General features: G+C 40.4%; 1 protein-coding gene across 1 annotated transcript in view; it reads right to left on the bottom strand.

Annotated features, from left to right (window-relative positions):
- Positions 1–5,395: 5,395 nt before the first annotated feature.
- CCDC3 (coiled-coil domain containing 3) overlaps positions 5,396–19,057 on the bottom strand; it is a 75,619-nt gene continuing 61,957 nt past the window's right edge. The window contains exon 3 of the mRNA XM_089686255.1: positions 5,396–5,813. Coding sequence (XP_089542381.1) covers positions 5,541–5,813 — 273 coding nt within the window. The 3' untranslated portion in view covers positions 5,396–5,540. The remainder of the gene's footprint in view (positions 5,814–19,057) is intronic.

The raw sequence follows: 19,057 nt of genomic DNA, 5'->3' as shown, positions 1-19,057 counted from the left end.
AATTTAAAAAGCCACAGATGAGGAAAATTAACCATTAATTGCCATTTTAACCTGTGTGTGTCACCTTGTGTGTCTGTGCCAAGGCCAAACATTTCAGGGTATGTAAACTTTTGATCAGGGCAATTTGGGTGATTTCTGTTATCATTATGATTTTAAAAAGGGACAAACAACTATGTAATAAATGGCTTCATATGATCACTATCCTTAAAGACAGTTTTCGACATGACCAGTGATATTTTCAATATAAATGCCATAATTTCACAATTTCTGCCAGGGTATGCAAATCTTTTGAGCACAACTGTATGTTTACATGTTGTTTTAATATTTGTGTGACATTCTGCATAATTCATATTCTAAAGGTGGTGCAAATCAGTTAAGATTCTTATCTTATCTTATTAAGGCTTATCTTATCTTATTTATAAAATGACAGAATCCAACATTTTGTCTAAATAGTGTTTATTGCCAAATTATGTGCAAATATTTTCAAAATATTTTAAATATACATATTACTTGGAAGAAAAACACTGTGAATTATTTAACATGAAAAAGGATCATTAATCAAAGTCACTGCTACAAAAACACTGTTGACCTTTGCCATTCTATATAAAATAAATCAACTCATCATCTCTGTTAACACAAACACTGAATTTTAATAACGGTGAAATCATACAAACATGGAGCTGCCCAGCAACTCCTTTACAAAACAATACCAAGAAAGTAGGCTGTAGATGTATTTGTAGATTATCTTTCTATAAAATGAATAAAAATGAATTTTAAAAAATCCACGTAACTTAAGTTGCTTACCACTGTGACAAATTTGCATGCTCAGAGCAACTGAAAATATATGGTAATCCCAGTGGAAGAAGAATACACGTCCAGCAACAGTTTACCTTGGGGGAAAAAACAGCAGTCAGTTGAAATTTACCAACACGGCCAACTGCTATTTCTACCTGCGCTTAGGGTTTTGAATGATTTCTGCTAGCTATTATAGACATGACTACAAAAACCCCCCAAGAAAGAAAGAATACAGCACTTCAATAACTAATGAACAGGATATACTTATTGGACGTAAAAAATAAACATAACAATGCACATCCCACACATTCCCTCCCCCCACCACCTGCCCCCACCCAAAAACTGGCCCCATCCCCAAAGGAAACCCCACCCAGAAGGTACAACTTCTGGGGGGTTTCCTTTGGGGGTGGGGGTGGACAGTGGGGGGAGGGAATATATGGGATGTGCATTGTTATATTTATTTTTTATGTCCAATAAATATATCCTGTCCATTAGCTATTGAGGTGCTGTATCCTTTCTTTCTTATGGGCTTTTTCTAGTTAATTGCCTTTGAATGCGCCTCCCCCAGTTATATGTTGTGCAGGGGGTACGACATGAGCTCATGTACAACTTCCAGGACAGTATGTATAGCCATTGGGGGTTTCTTTACATAGTTGTATTATAAAAATGAGTATCATTCCCTTATCCAGCCATGGCCAGGTCAAGACACAGTCATCCTCTGGCCAGTGGCCACAGACAAACAGATATCTAACTGAGATGATTGGTATTGAGATATGTACCTACTGTCCCTCACATCCAGGGCTTTTTATCAGTGGGAATGCGGGGGAACGCAGTTCCGGTACCTCCAGTATGTATGTAATTGCAAGGGGTGCTGGGGTGTGCTGGAGGGTCCATTGATGCTGGCTGCTGGGGGATCTGTTGTTGCTGGGGGGATCTTTTGTTAATGGAGAGGTCCATTTCTGCTGGGTAGTCCTATGTTGCTGGGGGGGAATCTACTGTTGAGGAAGAGGTCTATTGTTTCTTGCTGCTGGATGGTCTATTAATGCTTGCTGCTGGGAGATCTATTGTTGTTTTTAGGGTCTATTGTTCCTGCATTGGATCTATTTTTGCTAGGGGTATATTGTTGCATTAGTGGTCTATTGTAGCTGGGGAGATCTGTTGCTGCTGGGGGGAATATTTTGTTGCAGGGGATCTATTGTTACATGGAAGGCCTTTTGTTGCTGACTGCAGGAGATCTATTTTGATGCTTTTTTATTATCATTAACAAATTCCATACAAACTACTTAGCACTACAAATTGATACTTGATTGTTTTCTCAAAAAGAGGCAGTACTGGGAGGTGGGTAGGGGGTGGAACCAATGGACGGTGCTTGGAGGTAGGTAGGGGATGAAGACAAAGGGTGACTTGGTAGAGGGAAGTACCTGCACCTATTCTCTGAGAAAAAAAGCCCTTCTCACATCAATGGAATAATGAGAACCACCGCCATCTTTTCTATCTAAGATCTAGAGAACTTGTGGTGAGAGGTTCTCTGCTTTTATCTCTGCCAAAAAAAAGGTCCAGTTTCACAGAGACTTTTTAGAACATTGGAAGGCCTTTGAATGTAATAAGAACTCTCAAAAGAGATATTTATTGCCAAAGTTAAATCTTACATGGCCCATTAAATTGTCGGTTATTACTAGCAATTATTGAATCAATGTATTGCTTGCAGATATTAGATCACGAATATCATGTGACTCAAAGCCCACCCACAAGTGACATAACCATATCTAGGCATCATGCCAAAGTGGCTCCAGAGGCTGGACAAAACTAAACAATGCAATAAAACTTCACTCAATTAATTCAGAAAATATATTGTCAATGTAGAAGTTTTCTATCAGCTTTTGAAACATTTTAAAAGATATAAAAGATAAACAACCCCCCAAAAAACAAATTAATATATTACAGCTTACCGGTTCCTAAAGAGGAGTTCTGGCCCCCAGCCCCCCCCCCAAAAAAAATACAACTACTGTAGCTGCTGACTTTTAATATTAGGGCACTTACCTGTCCAGGGATCCAGCAGTGTCCTTACCCTGAGCCAATTCTCCAACTGGCTGTCTGCTGATGGCTCTGCCATTTTGACTGAGGGAAATCAGAAGTAAAGCCTCATAGTTTCCTACTGCACATGTGTGAAGCGTGCTGCGCTTTGTGAATAGGCTGCAGTCCTATGGGACCTTGGAAGTGTCCCAGAAGGCTGAGAGGGGGCCAAACTTAAACCAGGTACTCGCTCCCCCCCAAAAAGGCACCAAATGTGGCAGAGGAGGGGAGAAGGAGGCAGAAAAGTAGAGCTTCCACTTTTGGGTGGAACTCGGCTTTAAGTGTGTTGGTTGCATTAGGTTTATTTTTTTTAGGTTAAGTACATTTTCTGTAAGTACAGAAAAATAACTGTTTATCATCCCAGAATTCCAGTGTCGTGTAATTCATTGTGCAGTGAACTGATATATTAAACATTCTTATCTGTTTTCCCATCTACTGTCTGTGAACTTCAAACGAACATATCCCTGTTCAATGGAAATAAAAGAGTGGAGAAAGGGATAACAGTATACATCAGGAGGGTAGCCTAATGACAACCATGGCTCCCTCCACAGATACAGTGGAGTAAGTTATCGTAACCACCCGAGAGTAGGAAGTGGTGGGAAAAGTGACAGAAAAGAAGAAAACAAATGCAGTTACCACATTTAGGGATAGTTGAGCTACAATATAATACATTTTTGTCTTGGGGGGTTTTTATACACTTTAAGCACTTTGAATCTGACATTTATCAAATATTCACCACAACTGAATCTCCCAGATGCAATACAAAACAGGAATGCTACTCCCCCTTTATGCCCAAACCTTTTTTCAGTTTGACTGCCAATTACTCGGTCATACAACACTGTGCTCAAATTAATTTTATGTCATTTTTTAAGACAGATAGAGCTTTCTACTGGTGGTGTTTAATAACCACTGTGGTCTTTATTTGCTTCTTGTTTTCTAGTATAATAAATCAACCAAAACTACCAGGAGGTTTGAACACCTCCAAAATGATGCTTTTGTGGAAAGACATCCTAAGTAGATTGTATGTTTTTGCCACAATTCTTCGCAAATGAAGAAATATGTTGATTTTGAGGTGGCTAAAAACGATTTAGGATGTGCATAGCCAGTGAAACTTAACTCCCCCACCCACCCAAATAATCCTACAATTGTTGCTGATCAGGGATCCTTTAAGCTCCCCACCTTTGATTGCTCTTTCCTGCACTGCAGATGAGAGATTTAATGAATAGACTAATTAATTAAATCCCCAGTGCTCCTTTGTCTCTGTTGTGAGGAGAATGGGAGAGCTCACCAATGTAAACAGTACCACACTGTTTACAATTGTGATCCCTGTGATTGGTCACAGCTCTGATATGGTACAGAGCCATTCTCATTGGCTCTGTTCCTATTGCCTGTGATCTGCTATGTCCAAACGCGGTTGATCACAGGACTGTGCCCACACCAACTAGGCAAACAAGCACACACAAACAAGGCCGTTCAGTTGTGTCCACATCCACTGTAAGGATCCTGACTGACTGTTTTATTCCCCTAAGTGTTCATATCATTGAAATGCCACTGGAATGCCATGCAGTGGTTCTGATCAGTTTTAACTGCAATTTCACTTGTTCAATCACTTCAGATTGATAAAGGATTAAAGCACTGGGTGGCAGGTAGCTGTGGTTGAAAGCTGACAGCTTTAAAAATACCAAGAAGATGGTCAGCAAAAGGATGCAGCCCACAACCTCTAAAGCAGGGGTGCTCAAGCTTTTGAAAAGCGAGGGCCACTTACGTGATTTAGTAAGTGATCACGTGTCACAGTGAAATAAAATGGTTCAGAATTTCATTTTCTTAATTTTGGATAGAAAAATGAACATTTTCTTCCTGCAGCCACTGATTTTGCGGCAGGAGGGAGAGGAGGAGAAACCAGCTTTCAACAGTTGCAGGAGGAAACGGAGAGGATCAGTTCCTCTATATGCCACCCTTCCTGTCCAAGCGTAAAACAGAATGTGACAGGGAGGCCACATGGGCCCCCTAAAGCATGGGGTGGGGTTACCATTGTGAACCCTAATGCTACATCAAAAACATGTCTCAACTTATAGGACTTTATCACCCCTGAAATTGCAAATGTAAATTAGCACTAACTGTCCTGTGCCCCCTATAAGGCTGCTTTCACACTAATGCACTGTGGTTTGCCTGCACTGCGGATGCAGCTCTGCACCTGCAGCTCTCCTGCAGGTTAGCTTCTCTTATCCATAGACTTCTATGATATCTTGCGGGTGTGGAGCACTTTCTGAAAGCACACCAAAACTCCAGTATTCAGATTGAGTTCAGGGGCCACATCAGAGGGCTCCGAGGGCCAAATGTGGCCTGTGGGCCACAGGTTGAGCACCCCTGCTCCAGAGGCATATACAGTATAAACTTATTCTAGCGATAACAATGTACCCTATTACACTTAAACAACTGAATGAAATAGATAATGAAAATGTGCATAGATTAGAATGCCTAGGGTGTCTATGTATGTTTTCACATAAAGATTCACACAACTCTCAGCCAAGATTCAGACATTGTTTTAATTGGATTAAATTCCATTAAGGTTTCCTAAGGCATATTTCTGAGAGCGCTTTTAATCTGAGCTACAATGCAGATTTTGCGTATTTTTTGCACAGACTCTATATTAGGGTCTCCAGTATAAAACATTATACTTTGAAGTATGAATGAGAATTTTTTTGTATAAAAGAATTCATGTGTGTTATCTGTCCAGCCACTGAGGAGAGTTTTTCATTCAGTTTTCTGTTAATCATTTCCATGTTTCTGGCATTCTTTTTAGTTTGTCGTAAAGAGTTCTTGACCTTCTTTACTCGATTTCGGAGCTGTTTGTTGCGTTTCTCAAGGGAAGCCACTTTTTGTTCAAGCTTCTTTACTCTGTCTTCTTCCTCAAACAGTGCACTCTGGATCGATGAGCACATCAGCTGCCAAGACAAAAATATTGTGCTATCAGTAAAATGCCAAGGACATCTAACTTATTACACATACCAACATGGCATCATTGACTGTCAGAGAAAAAAAAGAATACTTGTCTAAAGGATGTTTAGTAACTATGGATAAAGTGAACCGGCCGTGTTCTTACTAGAGTGTGATGTATGCATACTGCATCTGGTGCAATGGGTACCGTACTTAAGCCCAATGTCTTTTAATGTCTCCTCTGTCCCTAAACTTGCCAGAAACATAAGAATGAGAGATTAGTTCAATAGATTTACTAATGTACTGTATGTAATGAGTCCACCCATTCAAACGGAATCTAAAGCCAAGGACCTTCACATTACATGATTATTCATTTAACCACAATGGCCGGTTAAAATCTATATTGGTTTTCACATACAAATACTTGTTTATTTGTGTAGGAACAATCTGACTTTTTGAAAGCCTTGTGAATTTGTATGCTGGCAAGCCATTGTTTTGCTCCTTTTCACTGGGCGTTAACATGAGACATTATGTCACTTGTGTTCATTCAACTCAGAATGGAACAAGTGAATTGACTCGAAAGTTCTTTATTTTGCTTCTCCAAAATTTCACACAGAAAGGAGTTAATATGAATTATGTTCTACTCCGTGAGTCAGCTGTTTACTTTTAAATGTTGTTGAAGGTTAGGCGGTTTAGTAAAATGCTAAAAAAAACTTTTTGGCTGACCACATCTAGTTGGATGAATAATAATGTTATGCAATGAACACTACTCCTCGGTCTGTTCATCAGATCAGATGTTCAGATGGTATGTGTATTACACTATTACCGTGGTAGCTACAGCTTTTTTACTCAATATTAAGAAAATCTTAATAAACTGTTAATGATTAAGGAACCTTCATTTATCAGATGTGAATACATTTCCTGTTTCATGTGTAAGATCATTTTAACAAATTGGCAAGAAAACAATCTGCCCCATGCCTACCAAGTACAACATTAGAGGTCTAATGAAGCTTCAACTGAGCAGCTGCAAAGTAGCTCACATCATAGACACCTAGTGGTGTAGAAAGCCAAGAGAAGGAAATATTCCAGCAGTTTGATCAGTGTGTGTGTATACTATTGGGGGGATTGCCTTTCTTGTTCCAGAGACGTAATAGAAAGTTACAAGTCATCTCCCAAAGTGAGGGGAATTTCCTACTTTGACAGTTATCCCCAGAACATCAGATTTCCCCCTTGATGACCTCTTGTTCTGAGGACAGCTCTAAAGCTTTGGATTTCCACTCACTATTTTCCTAGTGACAATGGTCACCAGTACAATAAGAGAGGTAAACCTCGCCAATGGGGATACAGAAAGCACAAAAAACATGACAGAGAGTCTAACCACTCCCAACTCTATCCAAAACTAATCTAGACGTAACTAATGTAACCTAGAAATACATTTTATCAGAAACCTACAATCTTTTCAATTCTTTTTAGAAGGGATCAAATTGAGGTAAATGTGTGTGTGTTAAAGTAGTGTTAAACCCCAAACCAAAAATGTAATATATTGCAGGTGACCATTCATTAGATGTGATGACTGCATTATTTTCTTTATTTGAAGTTGTTTTTTCCTTCTCTTCTCACCTGGCGATTTGGCCAGTAGCATACCCGCTGTATTAGAGTGTCCCTCTGTGGAGGAAGCAGCAACAGAGACACTCCTGGACAGCAGCATTGTCAGTCTGGGGGGAGGGGGTATTAGATGTTCCAGCATATTTAGATACACTAACACTTTGAATCCAAACTCCAGCTCACACTTTATAAGCAGTTACAGCAAACAGTTTTGTTCCTTTTGGGATAAAGATTTAACATAAATGAATAAAAGTTTTTAAGCACCCTGTAAGTGTTAAATAGTTTATCTCAACCCCTAACTGTTAGATCTGCAGGACAGCTTGTTCTGTTGAAAAACAATAGACTTACTGGCTAGATCACCAAGTAAAAATAAAAGAAAGCCAAAAAAAGACAATAAATGCAGCAATCACATCTAAGAACTGGTAAGTTGCAATATTATAAATGTTTGCTTTTAGGTTTAACTTGGCTTTAAAGTGTTGAAATAAATTGTATTCTTGTTTATTTTGAAATATAAACATGTAATTATATAGTATATGAACATGAAGGATAGCAACATTTATTCAATACACAATCCGGCCTGAAGGTTTTCGGTAAAATGTTGTCTGTAGGAATTTGTGCCCATTCAATCAAATCATTTTCAGGTCAGGTACTGTTATTGGATGAAACAATTTGGCTAAAAGGTGGCAATTCATCTCATTCCAAAGGTGTTCACTAGGGTCGAGGTCAGAAATCTGTGCAGGCCACTCGAGTTCTTCAATATCAAACTCATTAAACCATGTCTTTGACTTTTCCAAAACTCTTTCCAGTGCACAATTGCTTAAATAGTTTTTGTATTTTGTAGCATTTGCAGTACCCTTTACAAGAAACACCTAAACTCAATTATACTGAGACAAATCCACATATTTTTGGCCATTTAGGTATGTATGATGGTCAGATGTCTATAAACCTTCGTCCTGATGCTGCAATTATTACTAAAACAATTTGTGTACAAGAAATACACTGCATAGGCAATCTGAGAAGGAGTGAATCAGGAACCTGTCAGAAATAGGTACCTGCTCCAAGAAAAAAAATAGTGGGGGGGGGGGGGTAGAGGAATTTGCCTCTCTAAGTGACGTTCCACTTTATTAAAATATAGAATGTTAGATACCATCTTAAGGTAAATTTATTAATATAAAGACTATTTGTTTTGCTCTGGCCCCACTTACATAATAAAACCAGAAACAACTTTCCAGTGATAAGCATTGTGAAAAGTGGTGTTTAAATCTTTCATGAAAATAAGTCATTGATGCCTGAATACCCAGCTCAAAATTAGCCACCTTGGCATGCATAGGTTACTTGACAAAATATGTATGGCTCAGTGGTATATCTAAATAATTTCTTTATATATTCATTTTACGGGAATATAAAGCTTTTTCGAGGTACACTGTTTTTCTGGTTCAATCATTTTTATTGAATTCTCACAAAGCATTAGGCACAATAACAAAAGATACAGCCATAATCTACAAATACTGCCAATATAAAAATACAAAAGCCTGGTAATATCATATGCCTCACCCTAGTATCTGTAGGGTGAGACTTTAATGAGGCAGAATGTGGTACACTGTTTAATTAAAAGCCATGCTCTGTTTTCTTGTTGGCTGACAAAGTGTGAAAAAATTTTTTTTAATTAACTAAATTATTTTATCAATGCTGTAATTGTATCTGACAATTAAAATATTAAACAAATGATCATTGCCATTTTCAACCTGCAGTGGCATCTGCAAGTTGAAGTCCTATTTTGTCTTACTTTGCCTCTAATTTGCATGTAATCACTGTCATAATGTTCACAGTGTTCATATCATTGGTAATTACTTTGATTGGTTCCTTATCATCAGTGGAAACCAAAGTTTTTAGTAACAGGGAAGACAGAGAGCCACCAGCATGAGCAGGTGGCTCTCAAAGTGGGGGTATTTACTGATACATCAGCAGTGTGGGGCATTGTGCTGAGGTATGTTAATAAACAAATTGCAGGTAGGAAAGGGTCAAATTATTTGGAAATAAAGCACAGTAAAATAGCGGACATAAATATTTGGCTTGTTATGCATTGATATATAACAGGGTCTTCTTGTGCTAGGATTGAGCTGCAATAGAAAATGCAAAATTTGTCATGAAATAAATATGTAGGTTGCTGCTCTAAGCCATTCCTATGAGAATGCTACTTTCCTGGCTGTCATGCAGATGCTCTGGCTTCAATATTTTAAGTTTCAGAAACAAGTATAGAGATATAGAAGGTCTCTTTTTTTTTTTCTTTATTGCATGCTTGTTCTGAGCATGTGACTCTAAGGCCACATATTTCTCGCATGACAGGTATATTTTAAGCAGAATATCAAGTCATGTTTGATACAAAGTGTACAGAACTCATTCCACATCTAATCATGCATATCTCATAATCACCAGTCAATTGAAGTGTAAAACACGACTACAAAGCATATTGGTAAGTTTCAAAGGAGGCCATAAATAGAGAATTTATGTACATATGCTCTAAAAGGCGCCTTATTGGTATTAGACTTTGGTTATGTTACTTTTTGGTCATTAAACACGTCTTCTAAATTGACTTGAAAGAGTGAATGAACCCTACTTTGTTTTGCTTACTGCGGTTCAATGAGGACAGGGTCCTAATCTACACAGAAAGGTTGCTGGAAGTATCTGGCTGTTTCAACTAATTTTGCCAGAAGCTGCATTCAACAAAAGGTCAAGTAGAGATTTCCTATCTAGTACGTCATTCCATCAAAGGTGAAGTATAGTTTTATTTGAAAGACATCGTGTTGAGAGAGGCTCAAATGTACTCTTCAAACGGTAGAAAAAAACACAAGAAACCCGCTACAAGTTTTAAAAATTGTTTGGCTTTACCACCAAAGCAAAAAACAAGTCACTTAATGTTACAGGATTATTGATGATCTGCGTGTGCAATATGACAAAGATGCAGCCTGCAGTATCTGTATCAAAAAAGAGAGCACAAACATGTGTTGCTCACACGCATTCCGAGTTAATGTGTTAAACAAAAATGGATCAATTATACAGATAATAACTTTCTTTATAGTGGTAGCGCAGGTCACATGGAAAAGTGCATCGATTTGTATTAGAGAATTACAGGTATTTAACAGCAGCTGAAAACCTTGTTTTTAGTATAACATTCTTTTGGCAAATGGTATAATTTCCACTTTCATGGGTGTTATTTGATTAAACTGTCTGGGTACATAAACTGGCAAATACTTCTGCTGTAAATTGAGATTTTGGCAAATCTCTATAAAGGTTTGGCCTAAAGGATGGAAATAAGAGCATAAAGCGGTAGCAACCATATCCAAATGTTATACTTTTCTTAGCAAAAAATGTAGAAAATAAAGGATTATACTTGACTGGTTTCTATGAATAAAACTACTATTTACAGTATGGAAGGGTTACATCCCCTGGCTATGTTAATTAGCTGCCTGTGTACCATTGAGGAAATTTCTTTTCCTGTTCGAAAGATGCAACTGGAACAGGTGTCTGCATTGGATGCTTTCCCATTACTTCTTGTTCTGGAGACAAATCTTTTTCAGATTTCACTCTCTTCTTGGCAGTGGTCACTGGTACAAATAAAGGGGTGAATCTTCTCAATGGGGACACATATCAAAAACTAAAAAAAAAAAGTTTTGCTTAGTGATACACTTTGAAGTGGTAGTAAGCCCCGGCCTTTAAAAAAAAAAAAAAAAAAAAACAACCTGCAAGACAATTGCATAATGTGCTAGTATGCATCGCATACTAGCACTTTATTTGAAACTTACCAAAGCCCTCCAGCAGCGTGCTGTCACCACTGACAGGGCTTCCATCCTCACATGGTTCTTCTACCGGGCTCGCAAGTTCCAACGGCTTGAATGGCCAAGCTGCAATGACATCACTCCCACGCATGTCTTGCGAGGGAGTCTTTTTTTATGGCACGCAGCTCTGAAGGAATGGCATGGGACTGTGCTCTACACAGGTATATATATCCTAAACAGTGCATGTTAGGACATATTTACAGTACCTATAGGCAAGCCTTTGTATAGGCTTATCTGTAGATACAAGTATAAAAACTGACTTTACTACTATACAGGTGAAACTCAAAAAAATATAATATTGTGCAAAAGTTCATTTATTTCAGTAATGCAACTTAAAAGGTGAAACTAATATATGAGATACACTCATTACATGCAAAGCAAGATAGTTCAAGCCATGATTTGTCATAATTGTGATGATTATGGCTTACAGCTCATGAAAACCCCAAATCCACAATCTCAGAAAATTAGAATATTGTGAAAAGGTACAATATTCTCGGCTCAAAGTGTCCCACTCTAATCAGCTAATTAAGCCAGAACACGTGCAAAGGGTTCCTGAGCCTTTAAATGGTCTCTCAGTCTGGTCCAGTAGGAATCCCAATCATGGGAAAGACTGCTGACCTGACAGTTGTGCAGAAAACCATCATCGACACCCTCCATAAGGAGGGAAAGCCTGAAAAGGTAATTGCAAAAGAAGTTGGATGTTCCTAAAGTGCTGTATCAAAGCACATCATTAGAAAGTTATGTGGAAGGGAAAAGTGTGGAAGAAAAAGGTGTACAAGCAGCAGGGATGACCGCAGCCTGGAGAGTATTGTCAGGAAAAGGCCATTCAAAAGTGTTGGGGGCTTTCACAAGGAGTGGACTGAGGCTGGAGTCAGTGCATCAAGAGCCACCGCACACAGACGAATCCTGCACATGGGCTTCAAATGTCGTATTCCTCTTGTCAAGCCGCTCCTGAACAACAAACAACATCAGAAGCGTCTTACCTGGGCTAAAGAAAAACAGACCTGGTCTGTTGCTCAGTAGTCCAAAGTCCTCTTTTCTGATGAGAGTAACTTTTGCATCTCATTTGGAAACCAAGGACCCAGAGTATGGAGGAAGAATGGAGAGGCACACACTGCAAGATGCTTGAAGTCCAGTGTGAAGTTTCCACAGTCTGTGTTGATTTGGGGATCCATGTCATCTGCTGGTGTTGGTCCACTGTGCTTCATTAAGCCCAGGGTCAATGCAGCCATCAACCAGGAGATTTTGGAGCACTTCATGCTTCCTTCCGCAGACGAGCTTTATGGAAATGCTGACTTCATTTTCCAGCAGGACTTGGCACCTGCCCACACTGCCAACAGCACCAAACCCTGGTTCAATGACCGTGGAATTACTGTGCTTGATTGGCCAGCAAACTCACCTGACCTGAACCCCATAGAGAAAGATGAGAGACATGAGATGGAACAATGCAGAAGAGCTGAAGGCCGCTATTGAAGCATCCTGGTCTTCCATAACACCTCAGCAGTGCCACAGGCTGATAGCTTCCATGCCACGCCGCACTGAGGCAGAGTAACTGCTGCAAAAGGGGCCCAAACCGAGTACATATGCATGCTTATACTTTTCAGAGGTCCGATATTGTTCTATGTACAATCCTTGTTTTATTGATTGCATGTAATATTCTAATTTTCTGAGATTGTGGATTTGGGGTTTTCATGAGCTGTAAGCCATAATCATCACAATTATAACAAATCACAGCTTGAACTATCTTGCTTTGCATGTAATGAGTCTATCTCATATATTAGTTTCACCTTTTAAGTTGAATTACTGAAATAAATGAACATTTGCACAATATTCTAAATTTTCGAGTTTCACCTGTAGTTGACAAATCCTTAATTAAATAGAAATGCAAATACATTGTAATAAATATGTACTTCAGACCACATGATACTTTAGTTGGCACTTTTCATAACGTTTGTGTTTATGATGGGATTAAAATAGCATATTCTGCATGCGCTGAAATCTGAAGCCATGTTCCAAATGCCACCAGTTCTCACAACGTTTATGAGCATTCATCAGATGTTTGCAGCACCCAGTCATCTGGGTTAATACAGACACATGCTGTACGTAGCTCCTCTCGGAGTAATAAATATTAGAGCAGAAACACAATTGCACTCAAAAATTCTCCTTGGGAATGTATTCTGACCTCCAAATCCATATTTGTTCCTGGATTGCTAAACATGCTCCTCATAAACTCCAACTGTCAGACAAGAGCAAAATGAATATACATAAACAGAGAGAGAATCTATGCATGGGTACAAAATGTATTTTACACATAAAAGAAACCAAACTCAAGTTGGAAAATACAACCAAAAATGTGTTCTGTAGTTGCTATCTCCACATGAACATTTGAGGGTCCCGTATTACTAGGGATGGTACTGCAGAGTTATGCTTTCCTTTGAAATACGGTGAAAAGTACATTAAATGTGCTTCCTTGGTTTAGCAGACATTCCACACTAATTGCGCTCAGATGCCATGAATACTTTCCTATCTTTGCTATGAACATGTTTTGCAAACTTGTGATTTTTCTGTACACAAAAAAACGTAAATATTGAAGAGACCGCAAAAACACATTACAAACAAATTGGAATCCAAGACAAAGTAACAGTATGTAAATATCCAATACTCATAATTAGAACATAATCCTATCTGCCTCTTAAGTGTGACTGTTTTATCACAAAGGCTGTGTGCTAGGCTGCACATCCTCCACATATATAGCTAACCAAGTAGGGGGGAACACATGCACTTTTTAACCCATTCCTGCCTAGACAAAGGATTGTCCATTAGACGTTTTGAGGCACTATGGACACCGGATCCTCCACAGGGTACCCCTTAGAACTTGCTAACAACTGGGTACTAACCTGAGAGTTCTTGGCTTGGCCTAACTAGGGCACTACAAGTCATCCATACCATACCTGCTTCAGGCCTTACAACAATGGACCCCAATAGCAGCCTTGCCATGCATCATCCACTTCCAGAGGATGTCCTCATCTTCAGGTTAGGAGAAGGAAGAGTTCCAACAACAAAAGCCTTTTAACTGCTCAGTGAACTTTGACATATTTACATACTTCAGGCATCTTTGACGTGATGGCACATTCCTTGAAGTTGCAAGCAATAAAAAGCAATGATGAGAGGAGAGCTGAGCCAAGAAGCCCATACCTTAAGTAGGGTTTTGCCAGAGTCCTGCCTACAAACTCCAAGGGATTCCTGAGATTACTCTCATGGATAACTATGGAAACACTGCCTCTGCTCAGAAGATGTTGTATTGAAAAAAAGGTTCATAATCAGAAATGGAACCATAGGGTCTGTTTCAGGGGTGTGGCAATGCAATATGAGCAGTATGTTGTGCCTACTTGTGGCAGGTTTTGTCACCAGTTTTGGCTACTGCACATTTTTAGTAGTGGAGGGTCCATGACTCTGTAATGAAACCACCACTCCAGTTCACTACTCCATGACCTTTAGAGCACATCGGGAAACACTCTTTCACATACACAGCTTATAGTAATTACTGGCCTAGTTCATGGGGGAGTCCCCATCACCCACCACTACCCATGTACCCACATATACATGGGTAATGGTACTTTTATATTTGACAGTATTTTGTGCCACATTTTTTTATGGTTGTGAAATGCAGTGCTTCATTTGAATTTGAATTTAAGTATAAAGAGTGTACACTTTTGTTTTCAGTGCTTATGCCATGCAGTGCATTGCTGTTATTGCTCCATAGAAGTCGAAGTGAATGCATTCCCAACTTAACTGATAATGTAATGTGACCTTCTCATGGGGTATAAAACCTCATAGTAGCAATACCTTGTGAACGAAGAAGCTTTATATGTACCTGTCCAACAGGCGGGTGAATCTTTTATTCTCCAGGCCCTAATACTATTTGCAGGGCTGCTTTTAGAAACCACGAGGCCCCTTACAGCCAGCCTGACAGTCCCCCCCCCCCAAAAAAAGCACAGTTTACTATGCTTCAGCTTTGAATGAACACAGTTAGTGATCGGTACTAACATATTTATCGGACCCTTCCCACACTCTCCATCCGGTAGAATCCTATTGTGTGCTTGCAGCTACCGCTGGGAAGGAGAGGAGGGAAGATGGTAGCACTGTGGCGGCACACAGGGGGGACTGGGCAGCAGGGGTAACCATATGGTACATAGGGAAAGTGATGTGCGTGGCAGGGGGCAATTACTGGAACCGTTCCCCTGTATGGATTTCTTTGCAGACACTGAAACAAACCTGGAAGAAAGACTGGCTGACGATGGAATCCTTGTCAGCAGTGATAGAGCTTCGCTGGAGGGATCTGTTTTTTCGGTAAGTATGTCATAATGTGCTAGTATGCAGTGCATACCAGCACAATATGACATAAATTCAATAAAAAAAAGGGAGTAGTGCCCAGGTAAAACAATCAGTATGTGACCCCACACAGGTACAGACCCTGGCTCACCATGGTGCTGCATGTTCTATGTCTTTTTATGGATGAAAATAATTATTATTCATATTTTTTCATCAAATCTCCAGTGTGCAGCCATACCTTTCTTTTTCCTACAATATGACATGAGCCTGCGGTGGGACCAGTTTTTTGGTTTACTATAGCTTTAAGGACTGATAAGCAAGCATGACTCCCACAGGCAGAGGCATGATCGGACCTGTAGTTCCACAACAGCTGAAGGGCCGTCAGTTTGACACCCCTTTAGATAGACTTTAAATCTGTTTGTTCTCCGCAGGCTTCTGTCTCATGGATTGTACGGCCCAACATAATCTCTGGATATAGTACATGCTTCCTTTTAATTTTCCAGTTGGATCCTTATGAAAATAGTCATGTAATATAATCCGTGTTAAACAGAATGGAACCCGTACAAAGGTATTAAAGTGTCAATGTAGTAAGATCACTAAATACGATGTCACTGCACTGCCAGATAATCCATTCTCTATTGCGACCACAGTATAATCATCAATCTAAATTTCTTTTGTCACAATGATCTATTCTGTAACAAATATTGACGACATATTTCTACTTTTCCCATTGATTTGCTTCTACATTACAAGCTCAGACCATAAACATAACTGATTGGTTGTGACTGCTTTGCAGCCACCTTTCAACTACTTTAGTACAAAACAAGTGTAGCATGCAATCCATACATTCCCATAGAACCAATGAATACATCATATCTATGGATGAATCCAAGTATTTGCACAAAAATTCGTGTGACTACAGGACTACAGAAATTACCGATTCTCTGCATAAGGATGACATCCAGACCTCTGAAATATGCAGACAGACAGCTGGGAGAGAAAGGCTCATTGAATGAGAGGCATTTTTACAGCCCACCTGCATGTTGATTCTAGTCTTTGTCACACATCCATCAATCTCACTCAGAGTAAAAAAGACAATGATTGTGCGAGGACAAGTGATACACACGCAACAATATTTATATACTAAAGACTTTCTCCTGTTTCTAACATATGTAAGTACAGAGACAAGACATCAGTTGGTATTTGTAATTGCCCCTCCCCCACACTCCCCCTCTCTGTTGGGGTCCCTCAAGGCTCTGTCCTTGGGCCCCTTCTCTTCTCCATCTACACCTCCTCCCTTGGCCAACTCATACACTCTCACGGCTTCAACTACCACCTCTATGCCGACGACACACAAATCTATCTCTCAACCCCCCACCTCACCCCCTCGGTCTCTGCCCGAATCACACACCTACTGAGCGACATATCAGATTGGATGTCGCTCCACTTCCTTAAACTGAACCTCTCCAAAACCGAGTTTCTTGTCTTCCCCCCAGCCCGGACACCACCCCCCATTGACTTCTCCATCACATCCAACAACGCCAATATCAAACCCGCCCTGCAGGCCAAAGTACTTTGTGTCATTCTGGACTCCAACCTATCCTTCCAGCCCCAAGTCCAATCTTTAACAAACTCGTGCAGACTCCACCTTCGCAACATTGCCAAAATACGCAAGTTCCTAACCCCAGAAACCACTAAACAGCTCATCCACTCCCTCATCATATCACGACTCGACTACTGCAACTCCCTCCTCACTGGCCTGCCTCGCCGCTGGCTATCCCCGCTTCAGTCGATCCTGAATACGGCTGCCAGACTCATTCACCTTTCCATCCGCTCCATCTCCGCCACCCCCCTCTGCCAATCCCTCCACTGGCTTCTGATTGCGCAACGGATCAAATTCAAAATCCTAACATTGACGTACAAAGCCGTCCACCATACTGCCCCGAACTACATCACTGACCCAATATCCAAGTACCGCCCAGCACGCACACTCCGCTCCTCACAAGACCTCCTTCGCTCTAGTTCCCTGGTCTCCTCCTCCCATGCCCGCCTCCAGGACTTCTCCAGGGTGTCACCCATCCTCTGGAACTCCCTGCCCCAACCCATCAGATTATCACCTACTCTCCTCTCCTTTAGGCACACCCTGAAAACCCATCTCTTCAGGGAAGCCTACCCTACCCCCTGCTAACTTGACCGACCTCCTCCACTCTTCCTACCACTCCATCCCCCACAGCTATCTCCTCCTGTACCACTATCCCCTCCCTCCTAGATTGTAAACTCCAAAGAGCAGGGCCCTCAATCCCCACATGTTTTGCATTGTATTGTTGTTCTGTCACATGTTCTGTCCCCCTTTGTAATGTACAGCGCTGAGCGAACTATTGGCGCTTTATAAATACTGTATAATAATAATTGCTACCAAGTTTATTTCATCAGTGAGCAAAATATCAGCATTCATCACTGATACTAAACCGTATGGGGACATGCCACATATTGACCAATCAAACTGTGCAATAGGCGCATTCACCGCACAAATGGATAGGATCATGCAATGTCATGTCAGACAAGGGGATGGGATGGTCACAAGGCAGCCAACTCTCTAAGGTGACACTAAACGATATTCTTATTCTTCAGAAATAATCCTTGCACATATACTACTAAATGGCTCTAATTTTTTTTTTCAGGAAATTGCTTCTTACTGTATTTTTCTGCCTCTTTGCAATCTCCTGAATCTCTCCTTTTCCCGCTCCCTTTGATTTGTTTGGAACAAGTAGTACACATTAGTTGCAGTCACACATTGCTCTATGCACACTACAAATCCAATAGCTCATAGTTCCTAGTCCATCCTGGGAGCAAGCAAGAGAGTGTAGCTGGGTTCCTACATACAATAGGACTATGGAGAATGAATGTCCCCTCACGGGAAGCTGAATCACAGCAGTAAAATAAAATATGGAGATTTGGAGGAAGCTGAGAGCAATGGTATATACCAGCAGCTGGCTCAGCCTCTCAGCACTCTGTTGAAAGCCTGGACCAGGTGCTCCCATCCCCTCCACAGCCCAGTGCTTCAGTGAGCACTGGAGGGGCAGAGCAGAGAGCTGTGAGTCACAGTCACTGCCCTGTACTCCAAGTGGACATGAGAACTGAGCCATCAGCAGTCTTTAAAATGGTTGTAAACCTCAGACATAAAATACAACCAAAGCATATCCCTCTATAGTGTTTACTTGTCTCTATCCAGAGCAGTAATTGTCATTTCTATCTGCTGCCCCATTACTTTGCAATCAGCATTAATCACTTCTGACACATTTGCCTGACACCAATAAAAAAATGGTGACAGGGGAATGACCTTCAGCACAAAGCTTGTGACTGACAGCCTCAGCTCTGTTCCCGTGTGCTGTGTGAAAGGGGATGTGTCCATTCCCTCCAATCAGCTCTCACTGAGCTCTGCAGTGTGTAATTTCAGTTCTCCAAGCCCTTTTTTCTGA

This window comes from Staurois parvus, unplaced genomic scaffold, assembly GCF_062004578.1.
Source record: "Staurois parvus isolate SC_StPar_1 unplaced genomic scaffold, SC_StPar_1.0 ptg000019l, whole genome shotgun sequence".
Lineage (NCBI taxonomy): Eukaryota > Metazoa > Chordata > Amphibia > Anura > Ranidae > Staurois > Staurois parvus.
The sequence above is the reverse complement of the archived record's forward strand: the minus strand, read 5'-3'. Positions and strand labels throughout refer to the sequence as shown.